Source organism: Chrysochloris asiatica, unplaced genomic scaffold (genome assembly GCF_000296735.1).
Source record: "Chrysochloris asiatica unplaced genomic scaffold, ChrAsi1.0 scaffold00014, whole genome shotgun sequence".
In the NCBI taxonomy this organism is placed as follows: Eukaryota; Metazoa; Chordata; class Mammalia; order Afrosoricida; family Chrysochloridae; genus Chrysochloris; species Chrysochloris asiatica.
This window is the reverse complement of record NW_006408532.1, coordinates 13,674,138-13,688,616: the sequence shown is the minus strand read 5'-3', so window position 1 is coordinate 13,688,616 and position 14,479 is coordinate 13,674,138. Positions and strand designations below refer to the sequence as shown.

Below are 14,479 nucleotides of genomic sequence, written 5' to 3'. Positions count from 1 at the left end.
CAGAGTATAGCTGTGCCTGCCATGAGTCTGAAGAGGATTTCTGTATCACCTGCAGCTTATGATCGTATAGCAGCTTCTCTGTCTTGGGAGGCAAACTCAAATCTTTTTCACCCCTTTATAGAATTAAGGGAGTCCTGGTGTGGTGCTGTGGGTTAATGCGCCAGACTGTAAAGCCATTTGAACTGCAAGGTTCAAACGAGCTGCTCCTCAGAAACCCTATACAGGATGGCTATGGGTCGGAACCGACTCAACGGCACTTCACAACAACAACAATAGAATTAAGGACTCCTTTTGTAATCAAGAGAAAATTGAATCATGCCAAAGAATAAGGACCATCGACTACCTGGCCTCCACATGAGATTACTGCAAAAGAAGCCAGTTTTCCGCCTTGCTTCCTTATTGCCAGGGTGATAGAATAAGTGGCCATGGACTCATTCATGGCAATCTCAGGTGTGCCAGAGTAGAGCTATGATCCAGTAGGTCTCTTCCAGGGCTTGAGTTTTTGGAAGCACATGGCCAGACCACGGCATGGTGGTGGGCTGCTTCCACAAGGCCAGCAGTCTGAATCCACCAGTAACTCCTGGGGAGAAAAAGGAGGGCTTCTGCTCCCATCAAGATTTGCAGCCTTGGAAAACCTACACAAAGTCACTATGAGTCGGAACTGACTCAATGGCAGAGGATTTGGGTTTGGGTTCTTCCAAAGCACCTCTCTGTAGACTTGAACCTCCAACTTTTCAATTAGTAGCCGAGTGCATTAGTCATTTACACCAGCCAGGGTGGTAATAGGAGACCACTCTCTTGACTATAAATGTTGAGCGTTATCACTTTGTACCCACTGAAATGACTCTCCCTGAGTTGAACTACAATTTTAGAGAGGGCCAACTGTCAAGTCCTAGGTGAATTCACTACCTTTCTTCATGTGAATTCATAAATTTTTTTCCCCATACAGTATAAAAACATTTTATCCTCAAACTTTCAGAAGCAAAAGCTTCCAAATTTCTAGCTAACATCCTAATATCTCTACTCAGGCCACTGCCATTGAGTTAATTCCAACTCACAGCAATCGTATATAGGGTTGCCAAGACTGTAAATCTTTATGGGAACAGACAGTCTTCATCTTTCTCCCACGAGCAGATAGTGGATTTGGATCGCCAACCCTTGTGGTTAACAGCGCAATGTCTAACCCAGGGCACCATCTCTCCGTTGTTGCTAAGTGCCATCAAGTTGGTTTCACCTCATAGCGACCTTGTAGAGGGTTTCCAAGGAGCGGCTGCTGAGTTTGAACCACTGACCTTGAGGTTCAAATGGCCTTTGAGAGTGCTTATCCTACAGGGCCACACCCCTCCCAACACCCCTACCCCCATTAAAAAACAAATAACAAAAAAAGAACACAAAGTTGCTATTCAGTTGGCCTCAACTCATGGTGAGCCCATGTGAATCAGAATATAACTGTATTTCATAGGGTTTTCAATAGCTGGTTTTTCCAAAGTACTGCCAGGTCTTTCTTCCGTAACACCTCTTGGTGGACTTGAGCCTCCAACCTTTTGGCTAGGAGTCCAGCCCGAGAACTCCTTGTACCACCCGGGGACTTTCAAGCCCCATGCTATGGTTGTTGTTAGGTTCCGAGTCAATTCTGACTCATAATGAACCCACATGTGCAAAAAAGAACTGCTCCATTGGGTGTTCAAGGCTGTACTCTTCCAAATGGAGATCCCCAGGCATGTCTTCCAAGGAGCCTCGGGGTGGGTTTGAATTGCTAACCTTTCAATTAGTAACTGAGCACATTAATCACTTGCACCTCCCAGCAACTCTACAGCCCCATACTGGTTTGGAAATACACTTTTTACTCTTCAGCATTAGCACAAGCGTACACTGGGATGAGTTGGCACTTGGATGGGATTTTTGTCTGCATGTGAGAGGTGCTTTCTGGGATCTTGTGGTCCATGAGGCTTGCTCAGTCAAGCAGAGTCTAGGATTTCACTGGAAAGCTTTAGCAAAGCTCCTGATCAAGGTTTATCCTTCACCTGCTTCAGAACTGAAATCTGAACTACCGGAGCAGGGCCATGAGCCAAAAAGAAAAAGGACCATCTGGTTTTGTATGTTGCTACTTGCGCTATGAGTCGATTCCAACTCCACGGCGCATAACCACCACCACTTGCTTCCTTGAGCTTTTCTCCCCTAGGCTCTATCTTAGCTCTTCAGAAATCACCAATTTTATTACCTATGAATTGTCCATTAATGTTAACAAGAAGAAAAAAGAATCATATATAAGAACTTCAAGCTTATAAAGCAAAAGACCAAATGGAGACAGTTGTCCAACATTCCCATCTTTGTAGTCATGAGGTACTTGGAAATTCCTGACATTAAATTCTAAAGTCAAATTAAGTACATTCTATGTCCACCATAAAATGCCAAAGCAGAGTGACCATTTTTAAAATTCTTTACAAGCAATTGTTGTTGATTTTGGTGTTAAATGCCGTCGAGTGGGTTCTGATTCATAGCGACCCCATACTGTAGGGTTCCTGAGAAGTGGCTGGTGAGTGTGAACTACTGACCTTGCAGTTCAAACTAACCTTGCAGTTCAAATAACTCAATGTGATCTAGTGCTTATCCTACAGCACCACAGATTTTATAAGTATGAGGAGATTTAAAATATTCATGGAAAAGCAGATTAAAAGATAATGGGATATTCCCATGAACTTTCTGAGGTCCCCTTGTACAACATTAAAGTATCCATATTCGGTTAACAAGAAATACCTTCCCTGGACAATTTTAGGTGTCAACAACAGATTTAAGTAGTAACTCTTTGCTGTTGTCCAATCAGGAAAAAAAATGTCTGCATTCCCACTCTGTTCCAAAACTTGTTGATGTTATGTATTTTCATCTTTCAGGGGTCCCTGGAAGGCAAGTATTCTTATCCCCACAGAAAGATACAGAAACCTGAGTCTCCAAGGTTTAGCTGAGACCACAGAATAAGACCCTGGAACTAAATTCAAATCGGAGGGTCGGATGCCAACACCCACTTTTGTTGTATTACAGCACACCAGATTTAGGGTAAAGATGAAAAACCCAAGGAAAGCAAGATTTTTTAAAAAGATCTTTCTCCTTAGTTATAATCTCATTGTTTTGTTTAAATTAAACAAATAAAAACTTCTGTGACAGTCTTTACCAGTTGCTGCCGAATTGACTCTGACTCATGGTGACCACAGGTGCGTCGGAGTAGAATTGTACACCATAGGGCTTTCCAGGGATGCTTTTTCAGTCGCAGATCACCACGGCCTTTCTTTGGAGGTGCCTCTGAGTGCACTTGAACCTCTAGATCTTTAATTTAGCAACCGACCACATTAACCATCTGCACCACCCAGGGACTCCTTGCAAGGATCTTAACGGTTAATTCCCAGACACAGGGATGAGCAGACAGGACCCATGTGGGAGAGACAGACCTCACCGCTCAGCATCACAGAGCTGCAGCTGCTGTTGTCCCCAGCAGGACCTCCTCCCATTATCCTCTCTCAAATCCAAAAGCCCAACAGACGTCTCAAGTAACTTCTAGGAACAAGGGTGGGTGTTTCTTACCTTCAGAATCTGGTCTCCTTCTTGAAGGCCTTCCTGTTCTGCTGAGGTTCCCTCTTGAATGCCAGCGACAAATATCCCAACGTCATTGCCACCAGCCAACCGGAGGCCCACGCTGTCTCCCTTCTTGAACCTTACCATCTTGGTATCAGGACTGACATGTTCCGTTTCAGAAAGGAAAAACAAGGTAGTTTTTGAAACGGGCACCAAACTTAATACACAAAAGTTACCATTTTGTTTTTCTATACAAAGCTCAGCCTCATTTTTCTCATGGTTTTACCTTCCTTGGGACTGTGAAAATGCTGTACTGTAGCCTGTGGGAGCCAGAACTCAATGGAACTGCCTTTTTTTTTTTTTTTTTTTCTGGGTCTGACATGACAAGCTTTACACCTTTGACAGGGACTGGTCACCATTTTTCTATCACTCTCTATTTAATACAAAATATTTGACTTTTCCTTCTCTGAATAGGTTTCTGCCTTATACAGGGTCCAACTTTGGTGGGTTTTGCAGTAGCAGGCCTGGTTACTGGTAAAACCATACAATGACAAAATGTTTACAAAAGCTTACTCAGGATAATCAAGCAAATAAAAGGTAGAGCTAGGGTTAAAATTGACATCACTTGACATCTAGTTGAGGATTCTTTCAAAGGAAATCCTGTGGTGGTACCATAGGGCTCTTGTCCAATGGAGACACACAGCCTAGGTGCGGGCAAGCTGGACCCTAATCCTGGAGGGGGCTGCTCTTGAATGCTACTTAACTATGGGTCCTTATTAGCCAAGTACAGGGCAGTGTCTCTTCCGTCCCCCACCCCACAAACATATCACACCTAAACAAACACCAAAGTTTAGCAACACTTCACCTATCTAGACGTGATTGATGTGGCCAACAAAAATTTTCCGAGTAACTTTCGGGAAAAGTAGCCAGATAGGGAGACCAGCAGACTAAATAAATGCTTACCTATGGTTGTATTCCACTTGTCCTACAAATAATTTTTCTTACTCATAAGCAACCAGTAACAGGGTGATTAAAGATAACTGATTGATTATAAATACATCTTCTGTATGTTAAAAAAAAAAACACTATTTTTCTGGACTTTGGCTAAAGAGAGAAAGCTATGTGGAAGGAAGGAAAAAAAAGAAGAAGAAGAAAAAAAAAAAAGATGGGAAGAGAAAGACTAGCATACATACCCGTATATTGCTTCATCTTCGGGACGAGGACGAAGAAATGTTCTTGGGGCTGCTTTTGGCTGAGGAGCTGTGGATTAAGATTAAACAACACCTCTAGGTATCACACTGGACTAAGGGGGGTTTGCTACTTTGTTTTTCATATAAAGATCACAAAATACATGCAGAAAAATTGACATCTGTACCCTACGCTACATATGCCATCATGTCAAACAACAAAAATAAGGCTGTAAGGTAAAGTTTAATTTTGAGGCATTGTTGTTGTTAGGTGTTATCAAGTGAATTTTTGACTCAAGGAAACTCTATGTAAGAGAGAACTAGCCCACAGTGTTTTCTAGGCTATAATCTTTATGGGAACAGATTACCAGGTTTTTCTCCCACAAAGTAGTTAGGTGGATTCAAACCTCCAGCCTTTTAGTTAGCAGCTGAATGCTCAACTATTGTGACACCCAAGCACCAGGGTTCCTTTGAGAAATTAGCAGGTGCCTACTCTGGTAACATAGTGGTTACGAATCGGGCTGCAAACTTCAAGGTTAGCAGTTTGAAACTACTAGCTGCTCCGCGGGAGAAAGATGTGGCATTCTGCTCCCATAAAAATTTACAGCCTCGGAAACCCTGTACAGGGTCACTATGAGTTGGAACTGACTCCACGGCACATAACAACAACAACAGTTTTTCCGAATAAGAGAAAAATCCATAATTCAGGAGTGTAATTCTATGTATAAGATGGTAGCATATTTATAACTTAAAAACCACATAAGAGTATGATTTCCCATGGATCAGTATTTGTTTATGCAAAATCATAATAACTATAGGGAAGGTATAGGGTTAAGGGAACAGGGTTGGAATCAAGGATAAGAGATAAAAGGGACCTCAACTAATCACATGTGGCAAAATATTACCAACACAACCAAGTCTGCTTAAAGACAGAAAGAGCTAGTACAATCTTTATTTTCTCACCAATAAAAGTGAGAAAAGAGGGGCCTCTTTCACATATGAGAATCACTTAAAATCAGTTCTCTCTCTCTTGTTCCAGCCACCCTTGGAATGATCAACCTACTACTCTAAAGACGCTTGTTGAAAATGAGCAGGATAAAGCCTGTACCTGGTGGTTCCTCTTGGTGTCTGGGTTCCTTATTGGTTTCTGTGACAACCGGAGCTGCAATATCACCCGTGGACTTAAATGGAGTGGGCGTGGCTCCCATCCTGGACAATCTGCCCGATGTGTCCTCTCTTGAACTTAAGCAAACATCATGTCAGAATCTTATAATGTGAAAGATTTCCAAATATGTATGTATGCACACTGACAATGAAGTGTGGAATGCAAAATGCACACCATCTTACTTTGGTCTTTCCTTCAGCTTTTCATTGGAGGAATGATAATCATAATCAGAATACTGGTGTCTTCTCTCATCAGGAGAAAATGATCGGTTTGACTCTATTTCGGAAATATCTGGTTTTAAAAATAAGAACACTTTTTAAAAAAATTACATAAAATTTCAACAGAAATTATACTGTTCTCTGGGAAGAAAACAAGGAAAATGGGAGAGACAGACAGTAAAGGTTCTGTTAGTTTAATATTCTTCCCTTGAAAGAGTTTGATAGTTTTAAGGGAAAGGCATGAATTTTATGTTTTTATCAATGTTGCTATTGAAGAGTCACACTGCAATGACTGAGTCATAAATGTATATATTTATTCTTACCAAACAGACCAGGGCATCTCAAACTTTCATATGCATTGAGAGCACCTGGTGAGACTGTTCTAATGAGTGGCTCTGGTGTGGGCCGAGATTCTGCAAGTCTATCAAGATACCTACCAGATGATGCAAATCAAAATCACCTAGGTTTCACGATTAGTTCTCAAGCTCTTTTTGCTTTCTGAACTAGCTCATAGCAGAGGAAACACAGATTTAGTGACTGGCAGATCAGACTTTTAATATACTGGAAATTAAATGAAGTCTTCAGGATTTACAAAGCAATTCTTTTAAAAGGAAACAAAATCTTGTTTTAAAATGGTAACTTACTATTTTCTCAATATTTCTGCACAAATGCATTATTAGATTAGATATTATAAGAAGAAAATGATCATGACTCCGTATTTTTACAAAGGAATACTGGTGGTAATGTGGGTTAGGCACTAGGCTACTAAATGCAAAGTTGGTGGTTCACACCCACCATCCAACTCCACACGAGAAAGATTAGGCTGGCTCCTCTTCTAGAGATTTACAGTCTCTGACACCCTATACAGGGTTGCCATAAACTGGAATCAATTTCTTAATGGTTGTCTATTCCAACTATTGGAGTCCTGGTGTGGCTCTGTGGGCTAATGCGTCAGACTGCAAAGTCGTTTGAACTGCAAGGTCAATGGTTCATGCTCACCAGCTGCTTCCTGGAAACCCTATACAGGGTCGCTATGGGTTGGAATCGACTCGACGGCACACAACACCACCAACAACAACATTCCAACTATTAGCTATCCTATGTACGATTGTTTTCTTTTCTTTTCAAGGATAATATTCTGTCCTGTATAAAGTGCACATTCAAGCAATGACTATAACTTTTTTCAAAAGAGAAACTATAACTTATATTGATAAGCAGTAAAGAGCACTACATCCAGTCATTAAAACCAATTCTTTTATTTATAGCATCTACCTATTGTGGCTATTCTCCAAATGATTTTCTTTTTACTGTAAATACTATAAGCTACTTTTTAAAAAACCACACAAGTACAAGAATCAGCAATTAATGCATGTATAATGATCTGGTTAGTTCTTTAAATCACTTATACAAACATGTGCTTCCAGTGACCTAAATCAGAAACCACAAGTTTCCCATCAGAAACCTAATTTCAAAAGACTCTTCGATAAGAAAATATCAACTAAGCACTTATCTTTTTAAACTAATGTTTAAAACGAAGCTTTTTTTTCTGATAGCACACACTGCATTTTAAATATTTAAAAAGGTAAATGCTTAGTTGATATTTTCTTGTTAGAGTTTTCTCTGATAGCAGCAAAGGCTCATTCAGAGTGTGACAACCGCTCCTCCAACTGGTAACAGTTGAACACATACAAAGTCCTACAGAAGGGTCCCTAAATGGAGAGTGATCTCCCAACCACCATGGGGCCACTGGGGTTTTCAAACTAACAAAACAGGTCTTTCTCTGGTCCTGCTGGGGAGTACCAACACTTCCCTCCTCCAAAAACAGAGGGAAGTTGGCCATAAATGCCAGCTGGGATGTAAGTAGGCAAAATGAGTCCTAGGGTGGTGCTGTAGGATAAGCACTGGACTCTGATAAACACACAGGTCAGCGGTTGAAACCTACCAGCTGTTTCTTGGAAACCCTATACAGGATCGCTATGCAAGAGAGAGAGATTAGTACACAATAGGTCACATGGGTGGTGGTGTTCCCTGGTGGACTGGCAGGCCACAACGTGTTCTCAGGTGTTTCGGGGAGAATAGGAAGTTGGAAACCAAGACCTGAACTTCTGAATCCTAATTAAGCCAGGGAAGGAGAAGAAACTAACAGACAGAGAGAGGAACTGTAAGCAAAGGTCAAAGGCTCTACAGGCCTAAGAGTTATTTACAGAAAGCACAGCAGGCAAAAACACCAAATACTGAGGAAAACTGAGAAACTTTAACACCTACGAAAATTCCAACGTTTCAATAAAATTCACAAGATTAACCCAGCCAAATGAACTTGACAGAAGAGTGAAAGTGCACCCAGGAAGTACCAAATAATGGTCCAAATAATTTCCAACATATTAAATAAATAAGTAAAAAACACAATGGGAGAATTTAACAATAGATTTAATTAGTTAGGAGAAAGGATAAGCAAATTAGAGAATTGTTGTTAAGTGTTGTCAAGTCAGTTCTGACTCATACCTAGGAGTGGCTGGTGAGCTGGAACCACTGATCTCTGCAGTCAAAGGTTCAAACAGACTTTGCAGTCCAGTGCATTAACCCACAGCACCACACCAAGACACCAATTAAAATCACAGACACTGAAGAGCAACAAGAACAGAGGTTCAAAAGGCTGAGCACAGTTCAATGGAATTATGGGATAACAAGAAACCTAATATAAGTGTTATGAAAATTCCAGAAGGAGATGAGAAAGAGACAGAAGAAATACTAGAAGAAATTCAGACAAAAAAATCTCCCCAATCTAATGAAGGACATGAATCTACAAATCCAAGAAGCTGAAAACACCCCAAGCAGCATAAACCCAAAGAGATCTACACAAAACACATCATAGTTAGGATCTCAAAAAGTCAAGATTAAGAGAGAATCCTGAAAGCAGCAAGGGAGAGAGACAGAAGCAAACAGTCACATATAAAAGATCCCCAATAAAGTTAAGTGCTTGCTGTTTTCTCCTCAGAAACACTGGAAGCCAGAAGGCAATGTTAAGATCTACTTAAAGTGCTAAAAGGAAACAACGGCCAACCAATAATATGAGTGGGCCTCAAAAAGTTCATGGAGAAATGGAATTAAAAAACAATAGAATTTTTCCATGCACTTTCTGAAAACCCCTCGTCAACCCAGCATATATGAGTCTTACTCCTATAAGAACGAACAATTGATGCTTTTGAGTTATGGTGTTGGAGGAGAATATTGAAAGTACCATGGACTGCCAAAAGAACCAACAGATCTGTGTTGGAAGAAGTGCAGCCAGAATGCTCCTTGGAGGCCAGGATGGCCAGACTTTGTCTCTCATACTTCGGACATATTGTCAGGAGGGACCAGTTGCTGGAGAAGGATATCATGTCTGGTAAGGACTCGATGGCACCTAACAACAACAACAACAATAATAGGAGAATCTTGATCAAAAGAGGCAAACGCAGGACAGAATTTCAAATCCTCATGGACTACAGCTCTCCAGAGCCATGAAAGTTAGGTAACCTTCAAACTATTGACCCAAGATAATCTTTAAACCTTAAACAAAAACATCCTCTGAAGCCTTCTTAAAACCAAATAACAGTTTAGCTTAACTAGTAAGAAGGTCTGCCTTAAGCATTCTGCCTTTTTAAGAACTATCCATATGGGATCAAAGTGAAAACAGCAGCTTGAATGATGAGACAGGAACCTTAGGGGGCAGTGAGTTCAGTAACAATAATGAAGAAGGATCAACTCAATAAAGGAGGGTGACAATGGTTGTGTACTGAACAATGTAACCAATAGTACATGAACAGTTGAATTGTGTAAGTTTGATGTGTATATTCTCCACAACAGCAAAATAAATCACACTAAATTCAATGGAGGATTTTGTTGGAAACTAAATTTCCAGTTAAATGGCTACGAGAAAACAGAACGTAACAACCTTTCTGGCTAAGCTCACAACATCCTCATTACCTTCTATCTCTGAATCACTGTCGTTTAATGATGGGATGTTGATAAGGGTCTGCTTGCTGTCTCTCAGTACCACCAGCTGGAGTTTTCCTCTGGACTTTTCTATCAGTTTTCGAGCATCCGTTAAAGACATGTTCTCAGTGACAGTTCCATTGATCTGTGTTTATGAAAAAATAGTAATGTTACATGCAAGGAACGCTGATAGTACAAAGGTTAAGCACTCAGCTTTCACTGAAAGGTTGGTGGTTGAAGCCAACCAGCAGTTCTGAGGGAGAAAGAATGGATGGATCTTTTCTATTGAGTAGTTCTACTCAAGTCACGTTAAGGTGGAATGAACTAGACAGACTGCTTCCCAAAAGTACATACAATTTAATCATTCAACAAAGCAGAAAATTCCTAGTTGCCATGCTAGAAATGTAAGGGCTCTACTCAAATATTCTAACAGACATGGACTTGTTTGGAATGCCTGATTAAAAATTAAGTATCCTTTAAATTAAATACAATCCAGCATATCTGGATCTGTGATCCAGATGAAAGAGCTACAGTGTACTTAAATTACTCTGCTAATTTATTTAACTTCCAAGCTTGAGAAGATGGTTTGCTTTACTATTGGAATGTATTTCCTGGCCAACGAGATTTATAAAAACTATTAAATAGTCAGCATCAATAATGCTACCAACTCTACTTATTAACTTTTCTTATTCTAGGAGCTTACATTTAAAAAAACAGAGAGAAGAAAGCAGTAGTTCAGGTTTACAAAAAAACCTTGACAGTAAACTACTACAAATCTCAAAATCTGTTTTTTGTTCAACGATATAAATCATCTCATGTGAACATAACATCACTGAATTGTGCATGTAAAACTGGCTGATTCAGCAAATATTTTGTTTTAAACACACACACACATACACACATGAGAGTAAGTCAAAAAGTACTGCTACAAAATCATAGAAACCTTTATTTAACAAAAAGATCAAAATGTGAAGCTGTTGTTACTCAACATATCCTCAGTCAAGGCCTATACATTTCTGAAAGCAGAAATCCATGTCTCTGAACTTTCCTTAAAGAATTTTGTACTCTTTCATTGACACTGCATTACATCGGCAGTTTGGGCATCCTTGAAGGACTCTAACTGTGTTCCTTTTAAATGTTCTTTGAGTTTGGGGAATATAAGTCTGGATAAGCATAATCAGAGCTGTAGGGTAGCTAAGCTTAGGTTTCCCAATGAAATTCTCATAAGACAGCCCTTGCTGCCTTTGAAGCAGGTGTTCTCTCACAATGCCAACAAATTCCTCAGTGCAACTTTTCTGATCTTCGTCTCGCCAATGCAGCTTTCAATTTTCTTTAAAACTTCTTCCTAATAAGCCCCCATGTTCAGCCTGTGTTCTAGAGAAAATCTACCAAGATTACCACTTTGGGATCCCAAAACAGCCACCATAACCTTCTGAGCTGACCACTCTGCCTTGAAATTAACTGGCCCAGCAGATCCCCTTCGAATCCAGTTTTGATGGACCTACAGGGTCTCTGTGAGTTGGTACCAACTCGATGGCACACCACCACCAAGACTAAGACAAGCGTATTACAGAGAGAACTTGTCTACAGCCATCTACCATTCAGAGACATATGTTTAAACATGTTTTGTTTGGATTAAACCCAGGCATGTACTGAAACCCTAAAAGCAATCAATACTTGACTTACCATCATATATGTGCATATGTGTACTTATCACACCCAAAAATATCAGTTAATGATGTTACTCTTTTAGTCCTGTGACCCAATAGAGTGCGGTCCCAACAGTGCTTCACTGTGTTGGCACTTGGATGTGAAAACCCATACCATGAAGACAAGAATGAATGTGACTGCTCTCCACTTTCATCTGCTTACCTTGAGGATGATGTCCCCTTCATGAAGGTGGCCATCTTTAGTGGCTAGACCCGTTCTGGTCATTTCCTTTATGAAGATCTGACTCCCAAGCCGGAGACCATACTCTAGAAGACACACAAACACATAAATTACATACATACCACAGACTTAGTCAGAAAATTTAGTCCGGTTCTTAATATTATTTTACAATACTTAAGATAAATCAATTTTATATGTGGGATATTCTACAAGACTACTTGCCATGAATCTTTTAAATCAATATCATGAAGAACAATTTTTGACTCTAGGGGAAATGTGGAGTCCTGGTATGGCACTGATTCTGCAAGGTCAGTTTGAATTGCAAGGTTGGTGGTTCGAGCTCACCAGCCACTCTTTGGAAACCCTATATAAGGTCGCTATGAGTTGGAATTGACTTGATTCTAACAACAACAGTGGAAATGTTATTCTAATTTGCAAATTGCATATCCAATAAGTTTCAGTCAATTTCTAACAAAACAAAACAAAAAACTCAATGTCATGAACACCAAAAAGAAGCAGAGGCATTGTCTAGATTAAGAGACATAGAGACCAAACACAACAGGAAATGAAGGGGGGTGGGGGAGCTTCAAAAAGTTCATGGGAAAAAGGAATTCAAAGGTAATGGAATTTTCCTACAAACTTTGGAAGTTCCTTTCATATGTCCTATGGCATGGATCAACCTTGAAAATGTTTTGGAAGAAGTGCTGCCAGAATGCTCCTTGGAGGCCAGGATGGCTAAGCTTCGTCTCTCATACTTTGGACATATTGTAAGGAGGGAACAGTTGCTGGAAAAGGATGTCATGCTGGGTAAGATGGAGGGTCAGAGAAAAAGAGGAAGACCCCCAACGAGATGGATCGGCCAGGTGGCATCATTGATGGCACTGAGTGTGGTGGCGGTAGTGAGGTTGGCCCAGGATCGGACATTGTTTCGTTCTGCTGTGCATGGGGTCGCTATGAGTCGATTCTGACTTGATGGCACCTGATGAACCTTGAAAATATTGGCTAAGGAAATAAATAAGCCAGATATAAAAGGACAAATATTGTATAAACCCACTTATATCAAAAAATGCAGAGAGGCCAAAGTTGATCACTGTTTGTCAGGGACTTTGAGAAAGGAGGAGTGGGAAATATGGCTAAAGGAACTCCAAGTTTCTGTTTGTGATGATGAAAATCTTTAGGAAATGGGTAACTGGTAATGGCTGAACAACATGTGAATTAACGTCACTGCATTATACACTTAAAAACCATGGCAAACAGCACATTTTTTACCACAGTAAAATTAAAACAAGGAAATCCAAATCCTATAAGGCATGAGCCTTCATAGGATCTTTGACCCAAAGCAGGGGCTCTGGTGAGAATTTCAAAAGTGACTGTGGTTACTCTTGTTGACATTAAGTGGATTCGAACTCCTAGCATCCCTCGTACGCAGCGTAGAACTGCTCCACATAGCTTTGGAAGCAGATCACTTAGCCTGGCTTCTGAGGTGCCTCTGGTTGGGTTCAAAACGCTAGGTTTTCAGTTAATGGTTAAGCACTCACCCATCTGTGCCTCAGGAACCAAAAGATGGGCTGTTGTTGTTGCTGTTGTTGTTGTTGTTTGAGTGCCGTGAAGTCAATTCTGACTCACAGAGACTCTACATAGGGTTTCTGATAAGCAGCTAGTGGGTCTGAACCACTGACCTTGTGGTTAGCAGTCCACTGCTTAACCTACAGTGCCACACCAAGACTGTACTATGTAAAGGGATATTGTTGTTAAGTGCCATTGAGTTGGTTCTGACTCATAGTAACCCTGTATAGGGTTTCTGAGGAATGGCTGGTGAGTTTGCAGTTCAAACTGAACTTGGAGTCTACTGCTTATCCTACATTACCGCACCAGTTCTCCAATATTAAAGGGATTTTAATGTTGATTTTCTGAAGCGCTGAAGTGACACTACAGATATGTAGGCATACGATCTGATATTTGGGAGACACCTACAACTTACTTTCAAGTGATTCAGAAAAAGCATTAAAATTACGTGTGTGTGTGTGTGTGTGTGTGTGTATACTGTTGTTGTTATTAAGTATTATCAAGTCGGTTCTGACTCATAATGATCCTGTATATAATTTCCAAGAAGCGACTGATGGATTTGAACCGACAACTAGTCCAGTGCCTCTCTTACAGTGAATGTTTATATGTGTGCATAAATGGAAAGGAAAAGAAGGAAAAAAGGCGGCGGGGATAGGGAAGGAGAACTAAAGCAATGTTAACAACTGATAAAATTAGGTGAAAGTTATATGGGTATTTGCTATAAAATTACCATTTTCAAAATGAAATGTTGGCCAAGAAATAATTCAGCACAACTCAATAGGCACAGACCCATCCTGCTGAAGCAGAATTGTAATGAAGTCATCTGCGGGAGGGCACTGCGTAAAGCATGTTCTTTGTAATAACTTAGCTTATGTGGGGGGTTTGGCATGTCAAAAAATTCATTGTCAAGA

General features: G+C 40.4%; 1 protein-coding gene across 1 annotated transcript in view; it reads right to left on the bottom strand.

The window, feature by feature from the left end:
- TJP2 (tight junction protein 2) overlaps window positions 1-14,479 on the bottom strand; it is a 55,890-nt gene that overhangs the window by 24,835 nt on the left and 16,576 nt on the right. The window contains exons 6-11 of the mRNA XM_006834908.1: window positions 11,985-12,088; window positions 10,104-10,257; window positions 6,102-6,210; window positions 5,863-5,996; window positions 4,761-4,827; window positions 3,577-3,727 (exon numbers count right to left, since the gene is read on the bottom strand). Coding sequence (XP_006834971.1) covers window positions 3,577-3,727; window positions 4,761-4,827; window positions 5,863-5,996; window positions 6,102-6,210; window positions 10,104-10,257; window positions 11,985-12,088 — 719 coding nt within the window. The remainder of the gene's footprint in view (window positions 1-3,576; window positions 3,728-4,760; window positions 4,828-5,862; window positions 5,997-6,101; window positions 6,211-10,103; window positions 10,258-11,984; window positions 12,089-14,479) is intronic.